This window comes from Myripristis murdjan, chromosome 8 (assembly GCF_902150065.1).
Source record: "Myripristis murdjan chromosome 8, fMyrMur1.1, whole genome shotgun sequence".
Classification (NCBI taxonomy): domain Eukaryota; kingdom Metazoa; phylum Chordata; class Actinopteri; order Holocentriformes; family Holocentridae; genus Myripristis; species Myripristis murdjan.
In genome coordinates, this window is record NC_043987.1 from 20,087,970 (window position 1) to 20,111,739 (window position 23,770).

General features: G+C 41.0%; 2 protein-coding genes across 2 annotated transcripts; one reads left to right on the forward strand and one right to left on the reverse strand.

Moving 5' to 3' along the window:
- The first annotated feature begins 57 nt into the window (after nt 1-57).
- Nucleotides 58-10,383, forward strand: ndel1b (nudE neurodevelopment protein 1-like 1b). Its single transcript, XM_030058422.1, has 9 exons — nt 58-209; nt 3,113-3,209; nt 5,590-5,743; nt 6,531-6,679; nt 7,451-7,587; nt 7,704-7,871; nt 7,971-8,062; nt 8,280-8,425; nt 8,600-10,383. The coding sequence occupies exons 2-9, from the start codon at nt 3,124-3,126 to the stop codon at nt 8,688-8,690; spliced, it is 1,023 nt and encodes a 340-aa protein (XP_029914282.1). The 5' UTR covers nt 58-209; nt 3,113-3,123; the 3' UTR covers nt 8,691-10,383.
- Nucleotides 10,384-10,518: 135 nt separating this feature from the next.
- LOC115363149 (acyl-CoA synthetase family member 2, mitochondrial-like) lies at nt 10,519-22,700 on the reverse strand. Its single transcript, XM_030057242.1, has 16 exons — nt 22,654-22,700; nt 17,890-18,085; nt 17,070-17,198; nt 16,089-16,142; nt 15,444-15,562; nt 15,111-15,273; nt 14,880-14,975; nt 14,660-14,811; nt 14,468-14,559; nt 13,769-13,845; nt 13,551-13,658; nt 13,307-13,458; nt 13,043-13,184; nt 11,064-11,174; nt 10,891-10,959; nt 10,519-10,762 (listed from the first exon to the last, which is right to left on the reverse strand). Exons 1-16 carry the CDS (start codon nt 22,698-22,700, stop codon nt 10,712-10,714), a joined length of 1,758 nt encoding a protein of 585 aa, XP_029913102.1. The 3' UTR covers nt 10,519-10,711.
- Nucleotides 22,701-23,770: the final 1,070 nt, after the last annotated feature.

A 23,770-nucleotide genomic window follows, 5' to 3' on the forward strand; every position in this document is an offset into this window, starting at 1 on the left:
CGTCAGTGCGTACGCCCAGATCGGAATTTACGTCTGGAAAAAAAAAGACATCGCTTCCGGGAGACGCGTTGGCAATTTCCTAAACACGGGCTCAGCCAGCTAGATAGACCCGCTGTCTGAGGCCGGTGTTGGTGTGTGGTTGGATATAACTGAGTCCGGAGGCGACCTGCTGAAACAGAAAGAGTCGGACACGGATTTGACATGCCAAGGTACAGGCTAAAAACCAACACTATTATGTTTTTTTTTTTTTTAATATGTTTGTCGTGTCAGTTTAAACGCCTTAACGTTACAGGCATTCGCTCGTGAGAACCAAACCGACGTCTGACAGCTCCGTTGGGCGTCGAGTTCACCGTTTTGGTTTTGCTAATGTACCATATGATTTGGTTGGCTACTATGCTATTTGTGTCTCTGCTTTTCGTATTAAGTACTTTTTCTGTTGTCTCAAGTGCACGTGTAATATAGTTTGACGTATAGGCTGTGTGTCAAACCACTGGTTCATATCAGCCATCGAAATATGAGCAGGAATGTGTCACTGACAACCTGCCGCCGTTCACGTCCATGCCTGAAAATCTGTGATTTATAGTGTATGTTAGTTGTAATGACGGTTTGTTGTCTGTAAGTACCGCTCGACGTTGAATGACTTGGAAATGTGTCGTTGGGATACCAGTCGGAGCAATTGTCCATTCCTCCAGTGTCCCATTGCGGGCCCTCTCCAAAAAGAAGTGGCAAAAAAAAAATGTGGACACACGCCAGAGGTGCACCTCCACACCCTGCGTTTTGCTGTACAGTAGAATAAATCTAATCAAATCAGAGCTACGTACTTACAGGGTTTTGTGGAGTCCTCCTCAATCCACTTCTGGGTCCCCAAAGGAATAAAAATGACTTGCACTGTCTGAGTAAGCACCAAGTCATCATCATTAAAAGAGGATGTACAAACAAGAGACTCTCTCTTCACTACCTCACTTCCCCTGTTAGTAATTCTGTGGTTTAAACATCTCCAGATGGCTCTTCAGTTTGTAGGCTATAGTGTGTCATCATATCTGCCCACCACGGTATCTTCCTGTGCTGGCATTGTCACACAAGACACTGACAACCAACTCTCAAGCTCAGATTTTCCCAAAGGATGCTGACATGAGAGATAAGGGGGCAGTCAATTTGTTCTGGCTAAAACGTTTGCCCTGTGATGTGCTGTGGCGAGAGGTTCACTTCACCTTCATGTCATTGACTGTTTTGTTTTCTGTACCATCATATTGACACTGTGTCCTCGTCTATCCTAAATGTGTGAAATAGCTTATGTATGCAGATCGCTATAGCAATGTGCTTCTCAATTGAATCTGTCTGACGCAGTTGATTTCCATGACTTGTCATCGGTGGGTAGGCTAATAAATAGCTTTCCTTTTTTGAAAGGGATGTTTATCCTATTTAGGGCTCTGTTCTGAATCACCATGGAAACAGCAACCTCCTGTTTCCTCTCACTCACGCCTTTTGTAGGCCTACATGGATCAATAGAAAGCACCAGATCTCATTCACACCATTTTGGGGTCACAGCAAGTATAGATCTACTAAATTACACAGTCATCCACCAGTTGGCCGTTTACTGATTAAAAAATGTATTTGTGGGTTGAAGCCTGTAGAGTTTAGAAGGCTCTTTAGTTGTATGATTACATGTCATTATTGTATTGGGAACATTTTCTTCTCTCCACCCTGATATTGTTTAAGTTCTCCAGTTTCCTGTGTGTCTGGTGATTTAGCAGTGTACTGACACGTGAGGGGGGCCGTCAGCTTTTGGTAACGCCATCTCAGAGGAATGTTAAAGGGAAGAACAGGCGGGCCTGCCTTTGACCCTACATCCTTCCACTAGTTCCATACCATCTCCTTTTGCAGTTTCACTTGTCCCAAAGGAAATAACATTGTCATTGACTGCCTTCCTAAACAAGGCTAGTGAAGTCAAACAACTCTACCATGTATTATGCTGCTTCTTATTCATTGAAGCACTTTTTGTGCACCTTTATTTTGGACCAAACAAATTTCCTGATCCTTTTTCTATCCTGTTTTTAGACATAGCCTAAGCCAACTCAGATCTTGCTATAGCTTTGAAGTTTGAACATCATGTTTGGCTTGCTGTCAAAGTCCAACTCTGAGGAATAGGAAAAAGTGCCTATGAACTGGTTTGCATAGTTTGCTTGACTTTTAGTCCAGCCAAGAGCTATTTAGTGACGTGTCCACTGGTTGCCTGACCTGTGTGTTTGAAATCCCTCGAAGCTGTGGACAGATTATGAATATTCCCGAGCTAAACATATTACAGTGCCAACACAGCTGCTGTATGCCTCACAGGGAACACACACAGCGGCTCTATCCAGATGTGTTAAATTATTTCCTGAGCCCTCACATGCTCATATGGAGCACAAATCCAGGAAGAGCTTAATAAGCTAACAAGAATTGAGGAACAGCCACCTATTAAGGCTGCGGTGCCTCAAACAGGACGGAAGATGAAAAACTTCTGAACTACATCACACTCAGAATACTTTGATTTATTAGAACCACATTAGCCACACTAAATGAACATGAATGGCAGTAGGTGGGGGTGGTGGGTTACTGCTGACATCACATGAGTTGGAAACTGAATCAGGAGGAAGTCCTCTCCTAATGGTTGTCAGGGCACTGGGACCATATTAATGAGGCTGTTAGTGTATCAAGTCCTGATTATCGAAGGGGAGGGTGACCTTTCTCATCAGGGGCTGTGGACTGAAATCACTGATTCGTGACTAACTGAGGGTGACACAGCCTGTCCGATCTGGCTTTGTTTCACTTTTTAGTCAAGGGAGATCTGTGTTGTTAATCTATACAGTGAGGTATAAGAGGACTTTAGGACCAAACAGCAAGCTTCCATGTTTTAATTTCATTTATAACACTGAGGACCTGATTCTACACATTAGGCTAAAGGCTACAAATAGTGAAAAAATTTAATTTGTGGCCCACAAACTTATTGTCTTGTGTTTGACAATTAAGTGCATAGCCGTTTGAGTACTAGCCTAAAATGTTGATTACTGGCACTCTTGTTAGCAGTTGGAAAGGTCTGTTTGGCTCATACATACGTCTTTTTCATCCTCAGGCTGCCCTGCCATGGACACAGAGATGATTCCCAAGTTTTCTTCAAATGATGAGGAAATCGATTACTGGAAGTCTTTAGCCCTCAAATATAAGAAAAGGTAGGCTGTGTGATTTGTTGACAGAATATCTTGTCTGATGAGTTTCATTGCTATGAAGTTCACAATATAACCTCTCAATGCAAGGCTGAATAACAAATGCTTTTTTGTTAAGCTCAGTCATGACATATTACTGTCTAGGCTTGATATTATTTTGAAAACTGTTCTCAGCTTGTTGCATATAGAGGGCTTTTCTGTTTGTTCATTCTCTCAGATGAGGGTATGTCACAAAATGATGTGTCAAATATCTTATCTGTTCTTACTTGCATTTTCCTCAGGGGCCATTAGCATCATTGATATAGATTTGTTAAGTCTGGTGTTACCTCACCTGATATCCTATCCAGCAAGGTGTTAACAGTGGACTTGCTTTGCCTGGTATGTCAAAGCCAAAACCACTCCTCTCTGCCACCAAGGATACTTGAAGCCATAGTCTTAATGCCGAAGATCAAATGACAGCGATATTCATTTATTGCCTCCATACTAAATATACCCCCTTTCAGAAATTCACTTTGAGCAGCACTGACCCAACTTCACTTGAAAAAAATGTGTGGACCTTCACTCTTACGTAATAGCCAGACACAGCGTAAGTTGCTGAGACTGTGGTTTTGAGTGTGGTTATGAAAGATGTGGATGGATATGCAATAATCTTTTCATCCTTTTCAACCAAATGTTTTGGACGTTTTTGGGTTGAGTCTTGGTTTAAAGTTTCAGAACAGAAACCATGTGCCAGCATAATCTTGTCACAGAGTTTGTCTGTGTTTGGTTGTATGAGGCAAAGGACCAGGTAAGCTTTTTGAAATCAGTCTTCACAAACAGCTGTGGATTACTCATGCGTTAATAACTAAACATTTGACATTAAAAAGAGATAGAAACTGGTAGTAATGCTACTAGTGAGTGTCATGTAAGTTTTTGTCTGTTGAACTGGGCCTGTGCCTTCTGTTGAGGCATTTGAGACCCATAACCTAAGTCTCTTGGAAGATGTGAAAAACAGCACAGAGGGGGTTAAAATCCTTGAGGTTTTGGAAGAACTTCATGCTGTGGGTACATAGGGGAAAAAACATCAACCCGTGGAAAAAATAACTCCAAGGCGCTAGTTAGCAGTGGTTTTCCTCACACATGTTTTGGTGCTTACGTTTTGTCAGGACCACTTTACAGGAAGCCATTCACAGTGTTAGCTGATCACATTTTGTAAGCTGTGTCCCTAAACTAGGGATATGTTTTAGTTTATTACTGTTATACTTTTAATGTGATTAGGCTTACTGGATATCATACAGTTTGCAGTCATTGCTAAAAACACCTAGTCACATGAAATACAAACACTTTTTTAAAACACAGTCCCAGGCATTTCTCATTTTCAGACATTTAATGCATTTGAATTTCACCGGTATATGTCATTGTTGGTTATTTTAAACAGTGAAGAGCTGTTTTGGCAAGGGAGGACAAGTGTGTACTGTTAAACACGGGACTTATGTGTCCGAGCGTGCTGATGAAGCAGCCTCTGTTGCACTGGTATGTGTGGTATGACCAGGCACAACAACTGATTCATGGATTCCACTCATTCGAGCCTCTGTGAGGCCAACATAACATCAGTCAGCTAGTCTCAGAGCAGTGTGAGCTGTTGTGTCATCTTGTGTGTGACCCACCACAACAGGCAATAAATCAGACACTTTAGGTTAGCTAAATTTACTAATAGCACCAAGCTTCTTAGTCAGCTACTTCCCTGCCCTACTTAACTTTGAGAAATTCTGCTCAAATAGACCTGAATTTATACCATGGGACTGGGTAAGAAGCTACTGTATGTGTTTTTCATTGGAAGGCTCCCTGTGCCGGGATCAGCCCAGGGCAGTGTGTAGATACATCCTTTTACTTGGCTCATATCCCCATCCTGGCTCCAGACCTCCTTGTATTCTGTCACCCCTGACCTTTAACTCTTTCCACAGCTGAGGACACTTAACAGAAGGCCTGCTATCCTGCACTACTGCTGAGCTACCTAGCCTGCCTCTCTCACCCTCAGCTGTCTGTTTAGAGCTATATTCAGCCTGCTTAACTCAAAATGCTGACCACATTTTTTTTCTGGTTGGGGGAAACAGGATTTAAGGCTGTATATCTGCAAATAACTGACAAACAATTCTGACTGATGGATTTTATATGTCTTTTCTGACCATGGAGGTAAAGCTACCAGAACATGCATGAGCCTGACTCATCTTACATGACAAAAGCCAGACAATATTCTAGAGCACAGCTTAGTTCATCTGCAGTCATGCAGTTGGTTCACTCCACAGAAATGAATAGAGTCAATGAGCAAGGGAGCTGATATGTTACCCTGATTGTTTATGTCTCTCCCTGCTCTCCCCGTGTGTATTTGTGTATATGTTGTGTCCAGCTACCATGATGCCCAGGAGGAGCTGCAGGAGTTTCAGGAAGGGAGTCGGGAGCTGGAGGCTGAGTTAGAGACGCAGCTCGGCCAGGCCGAACATCGGCTCCGAGATCTGCAAGCTGAGAACCAGAGACTGAAGAATGAGGTGGACAATCTCAAGGTAACCACAACTGGTGACTTGCGCTGTATGTTTCTTAGGATTTGGTGTGCTCTATGGGTCTATGAGTTAGGCTACTTTTAGAGTGTGATTACTTAATTACTTCACATCACCTCTATTACAGCCGTTGGACAAGGTCCAATGTCCTTTTTGTATGTTAGGTGTTACAAACACATGACCTCAGGTAATCCTGCAGCACTCCATAATTGGATGTCAGGATCAAGAGAGAAAAAATAGAGAACTGTAAGTACAGTTCTGTACTGTTACAAGCAGGCCTGAACATTAGTCAGAATATTTCAGTGAGGTCTTGTGGTGATCTTATCCGTCTTTAAACCAACCACATGCATTGAGGCATTCACTGTAGCTTGCACAGGGCAGAGAAGCATTGGAATGTGTAAACAACCCCGGAGAGATCATGAGTCATGCTCTCCCATCTTTGTGCTGCAGAGGCCACAATTTAGACTTGCAGCCCTGCTACTGAACCTACTCTGATCTGCGCCAGACCAAATGAGCCACAGGGCCTTTCCAGGGAACAAAAATAGGCCTCTGATGGAGCAGTCTCTTTGAAAATGAAATGATGTGGAAGGGCATCATTACTAGCAGTTTCGTATGATTCACTGAACTTCCCCTACTGTCATTAGTGACTGTAACATTGTACATAAAGTAGCATTTCACTAGCACATGCCTTGACTCTACTCTCCTTTTATCATTTGCTTTCTTTCTTTTTCTTTTTCTCCCCGTCTCTCTCTCTCTCTCTCGCTCTCTCTCTATCTATCTATCTGTCTATCAGGAGAAGCTGGAGCAGCAGTATGCCCAGAGTTATAAGCAGATCTCTGTGCTAGAGGATGACTTGGGCCAGACACGCAGCATCAAGGAGCAGCTCCATAAATACGTCCGGGAGCTTGAGCAGGCCAACGACGACCTGGAAAGAGCCAAGAGGTCAGATTGACAGTGGAACACCTTACATTTGGCTCACTACATGCCTCGCAGCACACAAAGAACTCAAGATCACAACCACTTTCATCATTCTAGCTTTTGGAAAAGGGACTTAGACATACTGAGATTTGTTCCTGTCTGATTTATAATGGCATTTCTTTGTTCTTTTGTGTTTTTTTTTTTTTTTTTTTTGGTGCAGCAGACCCTTATTAGAGCATGCTCAGACCCTTATTAGAGCATGCTTGTTAGTTGTTGGGTAGTGAGGGTTTACATTTGAGATAAGCAACTTTCATTGCCAAGAACGCACTGTAAATCAACCTTGGTCTTAGGCCCATAGCACCTGCTGACACATTCAACAGTTTAGCCAAAAATCAATTAAAACACATCTTTTCGTACCATTTTATACCATTTTGGCATAACATAGCATATTTTCCTAACATAGTATGTTCCCCACCACTACGTATACGTTCATGACGCAGTGTTTCCTGTAGAATTTTGTGTGAATGTTGTGAAAGGAGATAAAACCCAAATTTCTCCCAGACAAATATCAGGATTAGTTCCAATAGGTGCTACAGTTTGAGAATGGATATTATTTGGATATTTATATCATGAGATATGGGTGATAGTGCTGTAATCGTTATTTATTTAGTTCGTTTTGGGCTCAGCATATTATGAATTAGTAGGTCTGGCTGTGGGGAATAGTCCCAGGTGTTGGAGGATGCTGTAGCCAACTTAATGTAAAGCATACTGACAGTTGTGTTCCTCACATTGCAGAGCAACAATCGTGTCTCTGGAGGACTTTGAGGGCCGGTTGAACCAAGCCATTGAGAGAAATGCCTTTCTGGAGAGTGAGCTGGATGAGAAGGAGTCTCTTTTGGTATCTGTGCAGCGGCTTAAGGATGAAGCACGAGGTATGGATTAGACACACGGGGCACACAAGCCCACCTCCACCATTGTTCTGTTTATATTTAGTCAACATAATGCCCATTGGAGGAGTATCTTATGTGTGTGGGTCTTTCCTCTGCAGACTTGAGGCAGGAGCTGGCAGTACGGGAGAGGACTACAGACAGGATGTCAGCACCCAGCTCACCCACTTTAGACACTGATAAGATGGACTCAGCGGTACAGGCCTCTTTATCCCTCCCAGCCACACCTGTTGGGAAGAGCATAGAACATCCTTTCATCAGCCCAAAAGGTCACAATCCACTTCACTCTATTACATACACATTGGATGTTGACTTATTGTTGATATGTGTATTAATACTGGCTTGCCTGCTCCTTCTGTCTGCTGTAGCTTTGACCAATGGCTGTGGCAGCTCTTCCCTTACTCCCTCTGCTAGAATCTCTGCTCTTAACATTGTTGGTGACCTCCTCAGGAAGGTTGGGGTAGGTATTATACCTTTTAACTGAGCGTGTTTACCTTTTTAAAGATGATGATGGTATCTGTGTATGAAATTTAAGACTTACAAAGTAACCTCTCACACACTGCTCTATAATTATGAGTAGGCTGCAGTGCACTGAGCAACTGCATGTCTTAAATCACTGGACAAATGGGTAAGATGTCTATAACAAAAGCTAAATACAGTTTGTGTTTTGTCACAAGGCTTTGGAGTCCAAGCTAGCTGCCTGTAGGAACTTTGCCAAAGACCAGGCAGCAAGAAAAAACTACTCTGCAGCCAACGGCACTCTCATTAACAGCAATGCCACCAAGTTCTCCCACTCACTACACACCACTTACTTTGACAAAACGTGAGTCTCTAGCAAGCAATTAAGTTTTCCTTTCTCGTCTTCCTGTGAAACTCTATTCAACAAATAGAAGTTGTGCATAATAAGGCACGCTGCAATGAGAAAATTCAGTGCCTGACATGTTTCTCTTGTCTTTGTTCTCTCTCTTTATATTTTCTTACCCACGGGGTCCTACAGGACTGTTAACGGACTGGACCCCAGCTCCTTGACCTCCATGGCATCATCCAGAGCAGTGTCTCCACCAGGCATGCTGCCTCTCAGTGTGTGAGGTGTCTAGACACCACACACACCTCTGCAGAAACTCCTATCCACCCAACAGAATTAGGGAACAGAGAGGACACTTGAAAGACCATTACATTGTGTGTGTGAGTGTGTGTGTTGGTGCACGTGTGTTTGAGAGGGAGAGTATTTTGTGTGTTTGCCTGTTTGAGAGAGTGCGTTTTTGAATTTGATATGTGGGAGAGAGAGAGAGAGACTTGACTATACAATAAACATGCCTCACTAATTTGCAGCTCTGAATGCATCTATGAGTAGGTGCACAGTAACGTGCAAACACACCTACCGCATACAGGCATGTGCCTAAGCTGTAATGTACTATGCTTGTGTGAATGTCAATGCAAATGTGTTGCTCTCTAGACCTCTACTCTGAAGTGGTACAAATACAGTCATAGTCCCACTTAGATCAACTGAAAACTACTATAGCTGACAAAAGGTCGTGAATTGACCACAGCGTCCTCTTAAACTTCCCTCTCTTATGCTTTCACTTTAATTGCACAGTTATGCTAATTTATCTTTAGAATGTATTGTATTTAAAAAAGGGATATGTTCAAAGTGACTAACTTATCTCACTGTATGCTTTAAGATGCAATTTTTTTTCTCCCTTTTGCTTGTTTTCTTGCACGTGTGTATATGTATTGTGGGGTTTGAGAGCTATGGATTTAATCCATATCCGCAAGAATGACTGAAGTGAATGTTGACCGTTCAAAGCCATGTAGCCATAGTACAGCCATTCCTGTTGTGACTGGCTCCTAGTTGTAATTAAGCTGGAAGGAGTCTCGTGTTGAAGCTCTGAAATATCAGCTGGTTCTGTCTTCTCATAAATTAATGATTGGGTTAAACCTGCACTTAAACAAACTGGTCCTCACAGGTTTTGCTTCAGTCAAGTGTTCTCCTCTACAGATGTCCGTTGACACTTCGAGGAACAGGTTTGCCTTTTTAAATGTTAAACGTATCGTTTTTTTTTTTTTTTTTTGTGACAGGCTCACTTACCTCATTGTGATATGTAATTATTGACTGAAGATTAGTCACAAGAGCACATAAACGTGGCTCTATTAATCTCCAATCCACACAGAAGAACAGTTAGTAAACCAAACGGGAAACTGTTAAAAGATCCTTTTCCTGGGAGACTGCTTTGGCTACTGTATGTGAGTTTATGGTGCACCCTGCCATTGTGTCATGCAGCACATTTGCTGATTCATTGTTATTATTTGAACCTCAGTTTGATTTGATGTGCCTCTTGGTTTTTTGGTGGACGTGATATTGATACTGCATTCATTTTACATCCCAGAACTGCGTTTGAATCCATTTGGCTGTCATGTTGCTCCTTGTCATGGATCTTTAATTCCTTAGTGTTGCCCTCTTGCCATTTTTGGAAGCATCATTTGGAGTTTTTAGTCCAGCATTCAAGGTTATTTCATATTACAGGATGTCATTTTGGGCACTACATGAGCCTGTTGCTAAAGTATGTTCTACAGTCAGTTTATATTGGTTTCAAAGGTTGTAACTTTACCTACCACGTTTGTAGATACTGACATTTGGCATTAAGGTCCTATTTATTTGAGATTCAGTATGGCATGCGTTAATGAGTTTTACTATATTGTACAATGGTTAAACTCGTATTATGATGTAAAATTATTTGTTAAATTTGTTTAAGCTAATAAAGATGAAGAGGAAATAAATTATATATTTGTATGTTGTGTTTCATACAGTTCAGAATAAAAAAAAAATACTTAATGTACTGTAATTTAACTGCAGTTACAATTGCTATATAAAACTTGAGGTAATTACAAAATAACAAGGCAATAAGAAGTGGGAAAATTAGCTTAGTAATTCATCTTAAGTTATAGAAAAACAATGGAGTTGATTGACTATCACATTAAAGACATTCATGCAGTTAAACTGTCATATAGTTGCTAATCAGCTGTTGGTATGTGGTATATGCCTCTCCCCATCTGGACTCAGGACTTTGCCAGCACAGACACACAGACAAGGCCCATGAGCATCCAAAATTTAAAGCCCCAATTTCTTCTCCATTTGCTCTCGCAGTTTGACCTTCTGGATCTAAAGAAGTAAATGACAGGCATCACAGTTTCAGGTTAGATCATCCAAACATACTCATCATCCATGCCACCTTGACAGTTTAATTTCAGTTTAAATTCAGGATATCTGGTGGGGCAGATATATCCTACCTTTCCAGAGAAAGTCAGAGGATAACTATCCACAAATATCACATAGTGTGGGATCTTGAAGTGAGAAATCTAGAGAGAAACAGCAACAACAAAAAGCACAATGTCAGACATGTTTCAGTACTGGAGTTTGGCTGTGTAAGCCTATATCATTATAATCTATCACCTGCTCTCACCTGGCCTTTGCAATAAGCTCTTATTTCGTCCACACTGGAGGTTTGCCCCTCCTTCAGCTTGACACAGGCACACACCTGCTCTCCAAACCTCTCATCTTTCACTCCAATCACCTCGGAAACAGAAACATAATGTAGTGTATTTGAAATCACCTGCAGTGTGTGTCTCTATCACCACAAATGATTAATAAAAAATCGTTGTGATGATTTGTTTTACAAAAAATATATACAGTACAGGCCAAAAGTTTGGACACACCTTCTCATTCAATGCGTTTTCTTTATTTTCATGACTATTTACATTGTAGATTCTAACTGAAGGAATCAAAACTATGAATGAACACGTGGAGTTATGTACTTAACAAAAAAAAGGTGAAATAACTGAAAACATGTTTTATATTCTAGTTTCTTCAAAATAGCCACCCTTTGCTCTGATTACTGCTTTGCACACTCTTGGCATTCTCTCGATGAGCTTCAAGAGGTAGTCACCTGAAATGGTTTTCCAACAGTCTTGAAGGAGTTCCCAGAGGTGTTTAGCACTTGCTGGCCCCTTTGCCTTCACTCTGCGGTCCAGCTCACCCCAAACCATCTGGATTGGGTTCAGGTCCGGTGACTGTGGAGGCCAGGTCATCTGCCGCAGCACTCCATCACTCTCCTCCTTGGTCAAATAGCCCTTACACAGCCTGGAGGTGTGTTTGGGGTCATTGTCCTGTTGAAAAATAAATGATCGTCCAACTAAACGCAAACCGGATGGGATGGCATGTCGCTGCAGGATGCTGTGGTAGCCATGCTGGTTGAGTGTGCCCTCAATTTTGAATAAATCCCCAACAGTGTCACCAGCAAAACACCCCCACACTATCACACCTCCTCCTCCATGCTTCACAGTGGGAACCAGGCATGTGGAATCCATCCGTTCACCTTTTCTGCGTCTCACAAAGACACGGCGGTTGGAACCAAAGATCTCAAATTTGGACTCATCAGACCAAAGCACAGATTTCCACTGGTCTAATGTCCCTTCCTTGTGTTTCTTGGCCCAAACAAATCTCTTCTGCTTGTTGCCTCTCCTTAGCAGTGGTTTCCTAGCAGCTATTTGACCATGAAGGCCTGATTCGCGCAGTCTCCTCTTAACAGTTGTTCTAGAGATGGGTCTGCTGCTAGAACTCTGTGTGGCATTTATCTGGTCTCTGATCTGAGCTGCTGTTAACTTGCGATTTCTGAGGCTGGTGACTCAGATGAACTTGTCCTCAGAAGCAGAGGTGACTCTTGGTCTTCCTTTCCTGGGTCGGTCCTCATGTGTGCCAGTTTCGTTGTAGCACTTGATGGTTTTTGCGACTCCACTTGGGGACACATTTAAAGTTTTTGCAATTTTCCGGACTGACTGACCTTCATTTCTTAAAGTAATGATGGCCACTCGTTTTCCTTTAGTTAGCTGATTGGTTCTTGCCATAATATGAATTTTAACAGTTGTCCAATAGGGCTGACGGCTGTGTAGTAACCTGACTTCTGCACAACACAACTGATGGTCCCAACCCCATTGATAAAGCAAGAAATTCCACTAATTAACCCTGATAAGGCACACCTGTGAAGTGAAAACCATTTCAGGTGACTACCTCTTGAAGCTCATCAAGAGAATGCCAAGAGTGTGCAATGCAGTAATCAGAGCAAAGGGTGGCTATATTGAAGAAACTAGAATATAAAACATGTTTTCAGTTATTTCACATTTTTTTGTTAAGTACATAACTCCACGTGTTCATTCATAGTTTTGATGCGTTCAGTGAGAATCTACAATGTAAATAGTCATGAAAATAAAGAAAACGCATTGAATGAGAAGGTGTGTCCAAACTTTTGGCCTGTACTGTATATAAGTAATGACAACTGTAACAGTTGCTACCACAACTGTGATTTTCAAGGCTGATCTTTACCATCAAGTGTATGGAGACACCATATCACACTCTTTGCTGCCCTCTAGTGGTCCTAAGTCTCACCTCCACCTCCTGTATTTTGGGGTGTGTATAAAGAAACTGCTCTATCTCAGCAGGGTAGATGTTCTCCCCTCCTCGGATGATCATGTCCTTTATGCGTCCAACAATGCGGCAGTATCCAAAGTGGTCCAGGTTGGCCATGTCTCTGCACACAAGTAAATGACACACATCTTCCACCTGAAGAGACCTTATCTCCATACACATCATTTTCTCTGCATCTTTCTGATCACTTTTTTCATCATGTTCATGAATGAACATCCATTTTACCCGGTCCTATACCAGCGGTCTTTGGAGATGACCTCTCTAGTTTTCTCAGGCTCCTCCCAGTACTCCAGCATCACACAGTAGCCTCTGGTCAACAGCTCACCTGAGACCCCAAGAGGGACAGTCTCCCCAGTAAAGGTGTCCACCACTTTAGCCTATGGGCAGGAAACACAGGGATACATCACAGTATTGATGGTGAAGTGTAGATAAAGGCTGGTATGAAAAAAGTATGGAAAAGAAGTCATACCTCAGTGTGGTTCATGACGCATCCAACAGTGCTGGTTTTGAGTTCCTCGTTGTCTCGTGGGAAACCCAGAAACGTCACAGGGCTGTTCTCTGTGGTTCCATACCCTACCTGTTGTACAGCAGATGTATGTGCATGATGTATACGTGCTGTACTCAAATATTATTGTTAATAACAAACAAAGAATGAATGGGAAAAGTTCAGAACACATAACTGCTCACCATTATCTCTTTCATTTTCATATCTGTTATGATTTTCTTGACAAGGTCTGCAGGGCATGGAGATCCTCCTATGATTCCTAAAGCACAAGATCACACAAACTAGAAGGATCCCCTTAATGTAAATCCAAGCACAATCTGGGTAAATGCTGCAACCGTGACTTTTATGCTCACTGAAATATATGCAGTAAGTGCTGCATCCCTGCATGGGAGGACTCTCAGGCATGTTAGTACAGCTATAATTACATAAAGCATGAGAAAAAAAAAAATCAAAAAAGAAAACTGTGCAGTCTGTGCAGAATATTATTGATAGTACATACAGATTTTATTAATACAGCAAATAAAAAATTCATATTTAAGAGCAATCACAGACCGTTGTTCCCAAGATGTTGCCCATAATTTGAAATTTGACCTTTGAGAAACATTGACCTTTGACCTAAATACTCCAAAATTTAATCGGCTCTTGCTTCACCCATTAACAGTCCCTCCATAAAGTTTCATCCAAATTTGTCCATTATGTTTTGAGTTATCTTGCTAACAGACAGACAAACAAAGAGGCAAAAACATAACATGCATCCACTTCGGTGATGTACCCACGTTTCAAACAAGTCTGTTCCCAGGCTTATGGCTTATTAGTGGCGACATATTTGCACCAATACTCAACAACATGCTGATTATGTCTCAGACTTTCGGATCTCTTACCAGCTTCCAGTGAAGACAAGTCGAACTTGTGGAGATCTGCTTGGTTTAGCATGTCGATGTACATTGTGGGAGTGCCATAAAGTATATTGCACCTTAGTGGAAAATATATGGATTGGAATCAATCACAATGCATGATTTCTGTATATTCAGTTAGTTTGAAAGACATATGAATAGTGACAAAACATGCTGTACTTTTCTTTCTGAATGGTCTCCAGGCTGGCACGGCTATCATAACCCACGGACGGGAAGATCAGTGTGATGCCATGCACCGCCGTACATATTCCTCCAAGAACGGTGCCAAAGGCATGGTGCAAGGGAGCAGGGATACACACTCTCACCTGAGGCTAATGAGGACACAGAAAAATAAGAAATGTGTTTGCATCTTGTTCAAATAATGAAAATATGCACTTACTCTCCATCCATATCCGATTCGGAGACCAGTAAAGTAGGCATTATTGACGATATTGTGGTGAGAAAGAGTAGCTCCCTTTGGATTCCCTGTGGTCCCCTGAAATAAAAGATAGGCAAAAACAAGGAATATGACTTGACCTGGATCTCTCTCACATGTAGCTGCATGATCTTGTCATCCTACAGTATGAAATATGATGTTAGCGCACCAGAGTGGTCGAACACTGAAAGTTACCGATGTGAACTGAATGTTGATGGGGTCATCGCAGGACAACTTGGTCTGCAGATCCATCAGCTCTTTAGTGTGGTGACTCTCCCCCGCCTGCATCACATCGTCCACATGGAGCATCCCTGGCTGTCTGCTATCTGTCACAATCACCATGCGCAGGTCTGGCAGCCTGGTAGTCCCAAGATACAATCTTTGTACTGCATCCACAAATACATCAATCATACATTGTGTCCTTTGTGCAGGGGATATAACCTTTGTCCCATTACAGTGTTGCAGAGAGAGCATGTAACATCAAAACATATTTCAAAAATATGACATTTGTAATAGGTTCTGTCTTACCTGGAGCTCTTGATCATGCCTGATGCTGCTGAATCTATTTCTGGACAGATCTCTCTCAGCATGTCACAGTACCTCTGGGTTTTAAAGCTGGTGGGGCAGAGCACTGCTTTACACTGCACCTGCACCCAGGATGTCAATAAGGTTTAACTTAAGATACATAGTCACTTGAAGGATATTCTTACAAACTTGTGTATAATAATTGGCATTATTGCTGAGAGCTATGAGTTGTCAGTTGTTTAAACAGGTGTGATTTTAGTTTTCATAATGGAAATATGGTGTTTCCTTGGAGTGGGATTGTTAGGCTTAGCAGAGATTCACTTCAATTCATGAAACACTAATTAGTGATTGAAGTTAAGTGCAAATTTTTATGTCTTTTGAATGATTTATTTATTTATTTTGTCAGTCAGTGAACTAAAACTCATGTAACATTTTGATTCATAATCAAATCATTATCAACCATAATATTGTATGCATTGAATGAACACGTATAATCCTGCAAGAATACTTTTTTCATCTGAAATCTGAGATAATGCAGTTGAATTAGCAGAGCTGACAATCAATGTCAATGCAATGGATAAATCATTACGCAACTAATATATACTTATGTAACTAACCTATTACTAACACACCCTCATCCACACATACCTTCTTTAGAGTGTATTCCACCTCCTTCAGCTGATAGGCTGGGTTCACTGACACCTGCAGGGAAACCAGTTTTTTAAAATGGAGCACTTTGCAACTGTCCAAACAAAAACTTGTGTCTCCCTAATACCATTTTTTCAGAAACTAAGGTAAACAAGTCTTGTCTCTTGGTTGACAACTGCACATTTTTCAGATTATATAATGTGTTTTGTAAAGGTTTCATAATCCTAAGGGTTACAGAACATTCTGCACCCATAGTGGAGCATGCAAATACTCAAATTAAGTTAAAACATGAAAATCACCAAAATTGGAGATGCAGGGTTCTCACTGGACAGCGATGACTTAGTAAACTTATTACACTGGGACACATTAACCGAGTAGACTTCACCAAATGAAAATCTGTTCAAAGATTGTAGGGCAACCTCTTGAAAAACTTTATGAATCAGCCTACCGTAACAACATAGTGAGGCTGGCCAGCAATATTGTCTTTATCCCCAGTCATGTTCTGAATGGTGAATTTGCACAGTTACCATCAACTCAGAGATACAGAGAGCAGTCCCAGATCACATCTTGATATCTGCACCAAGTAGATCCTTCCATAATTATGTTACGCAAAAGTATTTATTTTAGTATCATATTTCTATTCCTAATTTCTTTTTTGTTATGTTGCTGTCGATGCATGAAAAATTTCAGCCTTGGCTGACAGTAAAGTATAAATCATCATCATTATCATCATCATCATTGTCTTCAATCATCAAATATAATGTCCAGTCAAACGCAGGATATTACAGAGAGCAGCACCCTTGAAGCTGGTAGAGATTCTTGTTCAAGGACAGTTCAGCAGGACGTGTGGCAGGTTTGTGACTCAGCCAGTGGAAGGACAGTTTGCCAAACCACAAGGCCATCTCTCTGGCCCAATCTACAGTATACTCAATGTTAAAATTGTAAATGGAAGAACTTATATATGAAGGCTCCTGCACTGACCATTATAATGCCAGCCTTGGCTGAAGCAAACTGGAAGAGCATCCATTCATATATGTTGGGTCCCCAAATTCCCAGTCGATCACCTCTCTTCAACCCCACAGCCAGCAGACCTGCAGCCGCCTTGTCAACCTGTACAAACGTGAAAACCAGCCAAACATTACATGAGGTCATGACAGGCTTCGGGAGAAATAAACAATTCTCTTTATCCTGTCTTTATTATATCTATCTTGCATGTCTAACTGGCACTCACATGTGCTCAAGCCCAGCACATCTTCAGCAACAACCGCCTTGTTTGTTAATTTACACTCCAAGCTTGTAAGCGGCTGAGATACCAGTGGTTATCGGCAATATAACTCATTTAACATCATTTTTTGAAAACCGATATTATAATACATATAATACAACCCTGCAACACATTTTAGACACATTTTTCTTACGATGTTGGACAGTTATGTGAAAATTCATACATTTTCCCAAAGGTAGACACAAGACAGCTAAAACAACATATTTTGAGTGCTGCTTTGGATCAAGACCCAGACCGACAAAATCCAGGGTAATTTTCAGATGTTTACTGTGCCAGAGATGTCAACACGGTCATGTCAACCTGCCATGCATGGGTGAAGCAGATCGGTGAAGATTAACAAGTTGATGAGAAACCTGCAGCCTGTTGACTTTCCATGGCACAAGAAAACAGTCCACAAAGAAATATCAACTGACGTATCCAAGATCATATAAATATAACATTTTAATTCTGGTTCTGGGTTGATTTATAGTTTTTAAGAAGTCCTGAATGTGGTAGAGGACAAAATCTGAGACGCACATCCTGATGAAACTCAGCAAACGTTTTCCGAATGCCATCCTGTACGAAGACCACAGCTTCTCGGTCAGGCCAGCGGTCGACTGCTTTCTCCAGGCTCTGGCCGACAGTCCAGGGAAGCAGGGAGAGGGAGGAGGTGCCATGGACATAGCTGCTGGTCACTGTGGGAATAAGAGGAGGACCATCCACATGGAGTGACCTGGGATAGAAATACATAGAGGGAGTTAAGCAAAAGGAGATGGGAATCATTTGATGTAATGCAACAGAACATTATGGGCTTAGTTAAGTTCATCGTCCTCCTCTCCTCCAACAATGAAATTCTTGGATCTTAACTTCATACTGGTTCATGTGGTGGATGTAATAACAGTAATCTGTTGTTGCACCAACATCCTCTACATGATTACTACTCCAACTCCTACATGTGAAGGCATTCAAACTGGTAACTTGAGATAGGCCTAATGGATACGAGATAAAAACATGCACCATGCCAAGAAAATCAAAATCAGTCTTGATAGCCAACAGAAATCCGAAAATGGATCGAATCTTGCAAGTGTAAACATATTTTTGTAACACGCAATCATGCAGACATTTCTTCAATGTACGGATATGAGCAGGCATTTAGAGATAAAACCCATGAAGTCATGTGCAAAAACACTGCACTCCCCTTCATCTTTATTGCCCTAAGACAGAGAAAGATCACATGTTACAAGACAAAGTGAATGTTAAAAAAAAAAAAAAAATTGTCTTTGATTTAAAATTTAAGTCTAATGCTTGTGCTCCAAATGACCACCAAATGAATTATGTTGTAGTAAAACAAAGGCCCTAAAAAAAACAAAACCTATCATCATGTTCATTTTTACACCAGTTACCTTCCAACAAAACAGGAAAAGCCATAAAAGGAGGGACAATGAAGTCAGCAGTTTTTGGAATGGTTCTGGATGACAAAGCAACCGTTTGCCCAAGAATAAGGATATTTTCAGCTACAGAACTTGTTTTGGCATATTACTGGTTATACGCTTTTATTTTGTTTGTCTGTTTGTTTGCTTGTGTGTTTGTTTGAGTCAGACAAAAACATGAACACCACAATTTGAGGTCAAACAGAAAAATCTCACTTTAAATGCCTAATTGTTTCAGCGGTGGGGCCAGTTGTTATTCTTATTTAAAAATATCTAAGAACTACATTAAAATTATTATCACTAGATATAATAATAATTACATATGTACAGGCATAAGTTTTCAATGAGGATATTGTTGTAGTAGAATTATTTGCAAATGTGTCTGGAGGTTTGTGTTACTGTATACAGATTGGTAAATGTGTAATAGAATTTCCAAATCTCTATTCAGATTTGTAAGTGCATAAATATTTGTGAATGTGTAGACAAATCTATAGGCAAATCCGCATAGTCAAATCTGTAAATGCGTATTAGACAGTAGTGAGGCTGAAAAATTTGAAGTATTTTGCTGCAAAAACTGGACATACAGGCGAGTCATCACAAAAGCCCACCCCTGTGCAACAACCTCCTACATATTATTTACTGCTCCCCGACGAGTTTCACATTCAAGGGAAAAACACACTGAAGTTTTCATCTCTGTTTGGGACAGCCTGCTGCTGTGAGCCGTTCCTCTCAAGCTCAACTCTTGTAATCACTCGGTTCCGCTCTGACTGTCCCAAACCTGGAAAACCAGCTGCTAATACTATCATTATCACCCCACCTCGCCAAACACAGGCAGCTCCAGTGTTAAGGTTAGCGTGAAGTGGTGACCAATGAAAAACATGTTAATTTATTACCATTTAAATATTAATATATTCATTGTGCTGAAGTTCCTTTAATATATATTCCTCATTTTTTAATGGCACTCGAAGGATGTTCTAAAATTGAAAAGGCTCTTGATAGGAGAAGGTTTACCCACCCCTGGTTTAAAATAACAGCTGTGTCAGAAGGCGGGGAGGTTCTCAGGGGGCTTCATTAATAACTTTCTTTGTTTTAATTTATTAGGCTTGCTTTTTACAAGGAGAAAATGTGATTAAAATCTGAGCCCAGTCAAGCAGTTGCCCCCACTCTCCCTATCAAGCTGAAAAATAACGTTAATAGTGTAACTGGAGGCTTAAAAAAAAAAAAAAAGGGTAGAGTCAAACTGAGACAAACAGGCTGCGAGGGTTTGCAGACTTACCGACACCACAGGAGGCGGCAGGTTTTGCCTGGTTTCCAAGTTGTGCACAGTTTGACATTCGCGGATACGTAATTGCGAGCACTGGATCTTAGGAATGAGGAGGAAATCAGTGATATCGACATTGTGACACCTGTAGATCTGCTGAATGAAAAGTTTTTGCACCTTTAAGTTACGAGACGGGACAGCCACAGTCGGGCTCGCACCGCCTCCGGGACACGCCCACAAGATGCTGCCCTGTGTTTGAGCAGTGTGTTGACAGTAACCCCTGTCCAGATTTAAATCTGGCCGCAGTCCATGTGCTGGTCCACTGAAGGCAAATCTTTAACTTCCACATACTGTGTTGCATCAAAAAAAAAAAAAAAAGAAAGAAAAAAAAGAAAAGAAAAGAAAAGAAAAAAAAAAAAAATCCCAACCAGGCTGTAGCTCAACCCAAATTAAGGGTACAAATCATATGCTTGTGTAATGTTTAATGTTGCATGATGTTGCACTGTAGGGTACAAATTAACACAGGATGTGTCTTGATTTCCTGTAGCTCACCATTAACAAATAATCAAGTCTCTATGAGTTTTTATGATTAGTTCACTCTTAATAGATCAGTTAAGGAACTGTAATTCACTATTAATTCATATATGAATTGATATGCAGCCAAAATAGCTGGATTCCTGTTGCATACAAGTTTATTCATGCATTTCCTCAGCCTCAAACCAGAAGCTGTGCATGAAGTCAGCCAGTAACAATGTTTCTTTTGCTATTTGTTGTTTGTCCTTAAGACACAAAGTTAACTCTTAGGTAAGAATTTCGTCAGGTAACGTAAGGACAGTGGTGGAAAGAGTACCACAAATTGCTATAGCTAGTAGAAGTACTGTTACTTTGCTGATATTTGACATCAGTAGAAGTAGAAGTAGGCTAGTGCTGTAAAAAAAAGGAGGAAAGGTTACTGAGTTACTTTTTCAAAACTACAAATGTGTTAGGTGTGATCTTTTCAATGCAGTTATACAAGGAGGAGTTCATGGTTCAAACAAGATTCTTTTAAAGGGGCGTTGCACAAAATTAGAGAGGGTTGATTGAAGTGAGGACCCTGTAGACTCAACTGACATATATGGAATAGGTTCTTGTCATCAGGTCAGCTCACAGATATTATTCTGCTTTTTTCTACACTTATTCCAATTCTGCAGTTTTTCATCATGCAGCTTTTATTGGAATTTTGGAAATGACAAAACGTAGAACAATCAAAGTAGAACCAGATTCCTCGTCTTTGTTGACTGACAGTTCATTGTCCCACAATCTGTCACTGATCATTTGTTCTCTGTAAAGGATATGGTTTAAAATGTACTGAAGTGCAATACCCAATAAAAATGTACTTAAGTAAAATTACCAACTTTAAAAAATACACAAAAAGCCCCACAGTTACAGTAGCATAAGTAAATGTGCTTAGTTACTTCCACTTCTGAGTCGACTTTGTTGCATTGTGACACTACAAACTTGTTGTAATGCTTTACTGCAGACCAGTCTGCAAGAATACTTGCCCCAAAGTCTGGTTGGGGCCCACTGTCAACATTTTTTGAAAAGCTGTTTGTCACCATCTTCATCATCAGTTTCCGCCACTTACCCGGGACCAGGTCTTGGTGGCAGCAGGCTGAGGAGGTCAGCCCAGAAAGCCTTTTCCTGCTTATTGTTAGATGTGATAATAACTTAACTATGTTATTACAAAGTTGTTAGAATATTGTTTTTTGCCTTTCTATTGACATGAAATGCCTTGAAAACCAGTGAGAAAAAGTGAAATGGGCAACATGCCACCAAATGACTTTTTTATGATGTAATGACACTGAGAAACACACACAACAGTCAATATAATGACCATACTCCCCCCACTGTTAGGACGAAACTGGGGAAAGTGAGGTCGTATTTTTTTAAGAACTACCTATACTTCCTCCCCTTACACATTTTTGTGACTGATCCAGTGTTTGGATAAATTTGACCTGCCACTGAAGGCTAGAAATTGTGGGTGAAACCAGATTAAACCAACCACATTGTCATGCCCTCTGCTTCACCCTAGCAGGAGCTTCTCTCTCTCTCTCTCTCTCTCTCTCTCTCTCTTTCTCTCTCTCTCTCTCTCTCTCTCTCTCTCTCTCTCTCTCTCTCTCCCTGTGTTTGTGTGCTTGTGTGCTGGATTACAGCAGTGGGATCAGGTGTGCAAGTGTTGTTGGATGCCAAGCAGCTAATCATCATCAATCAATTCTGCTATTTAAACCAGGCCTCGGGCTCCACTATACCACCAGATTGTAAACTCAGCTAATCAGTCAGTCTCGTTCTAGCATTTCTGTTTCTCCTACACTGTGGTTATGCTGCATAACTAATTCTTGTGTTCTGTGCCCGCAGTCGCCCTGCCTGACTCCTGTCTCTGTCCCACTCCTGCCCAGCACACTCCAGATCTGCACTCCAACCCTGGATCTCTGGACTCACTCTGCCTCCCCTGCTTGCACCCTCCTGCCTTGCTCTGAAATCCTCTGGCTCACAGCTCACCTGTTAGAAAAATGTGCTGCCTATCTTATACTAAGGAAGAAAGAACGGAGTGCCAGTGCACAATGTCCGAACATAGCGTTCTCATGTATCTTCTTGTTGTTCATGGTCACTCTCACCATGGTCAATCTCACCATAGAATGCAACTGTAGCGTCTTGCACCGTAGCATCTTGCACTGCACCCAACTTCATTTCACTTCCTAGATGAGTCTCCATAGCAACAATGACGTGTATAACTGGCAACAATGTATGGCTGAACAATAATCGACTCAGCTCTATCTGGGTATGATTTAGACTGTGCTACACATCTTAACAATAGTGGATTATTTACACAAATCACACGTCAAACAACTGTATTATTTTATTTACATTTTTTTGTAATCAATACAATGAATAAACACCCAGTGGCTACTTTATTAGGTCCACCTGCACAGTCTAATACAATCCAATACAACTGTTCTTCAATAAAGTTTCTTTTTATGATGTCTAAAATGCTCAGGTTTTCTTTTTGTCACAGTAATAGAGGTGTTCATTCAGTTCTGTGTTTGGCATTGGCATTGGCTGCTGTTGTACTGGACTGCATTTTATTGAGATGTGTTTCCACTATTCTGTCCCCCTCATGTGTATATAAATAGGGAGGACAAAAAATTGGAAACAGCTCTAAATATAATGTAGTCCAGTACAAGACCTCCGCAAGCTACAACCTCAGTAATAAACATATAATTAAATTTACACATTCTCCACATTGTAAACAAAAACTGAACATTATAAACTTTGTTAAAAGGTAGAATTTATGGAGGAGCTGTTGCATTAAACTGCATTAGCCTGTTCAGGTGGAACTAATACAGTGGCCCCTGAGTGTGTATTAACCAAAAGTATTTTCAGTCAAAGTGCAGTTCTCTCTCTCTCTCTCTCTCACACACACTGAACATTTTGGCTCCATCACAATATCAACAGTGGCATTACATTGCAAACGCTAATTCAGTAACACCACAAACAGTCCCAGTCCCAAAACCCCATATAGTATACTGACAAAGACATAGTTTATCGACCTGCTTTCATAAACAAAAGTTTTCAATACTCAATAAACTAGGTATCCCAAATATAAAATTTAGAACAGCTTCAACTAAAAAAACAAAAACAAAATGAGGGTCTAAGCTTGAAAACCAAAGTGATTAACAGTCATACACAA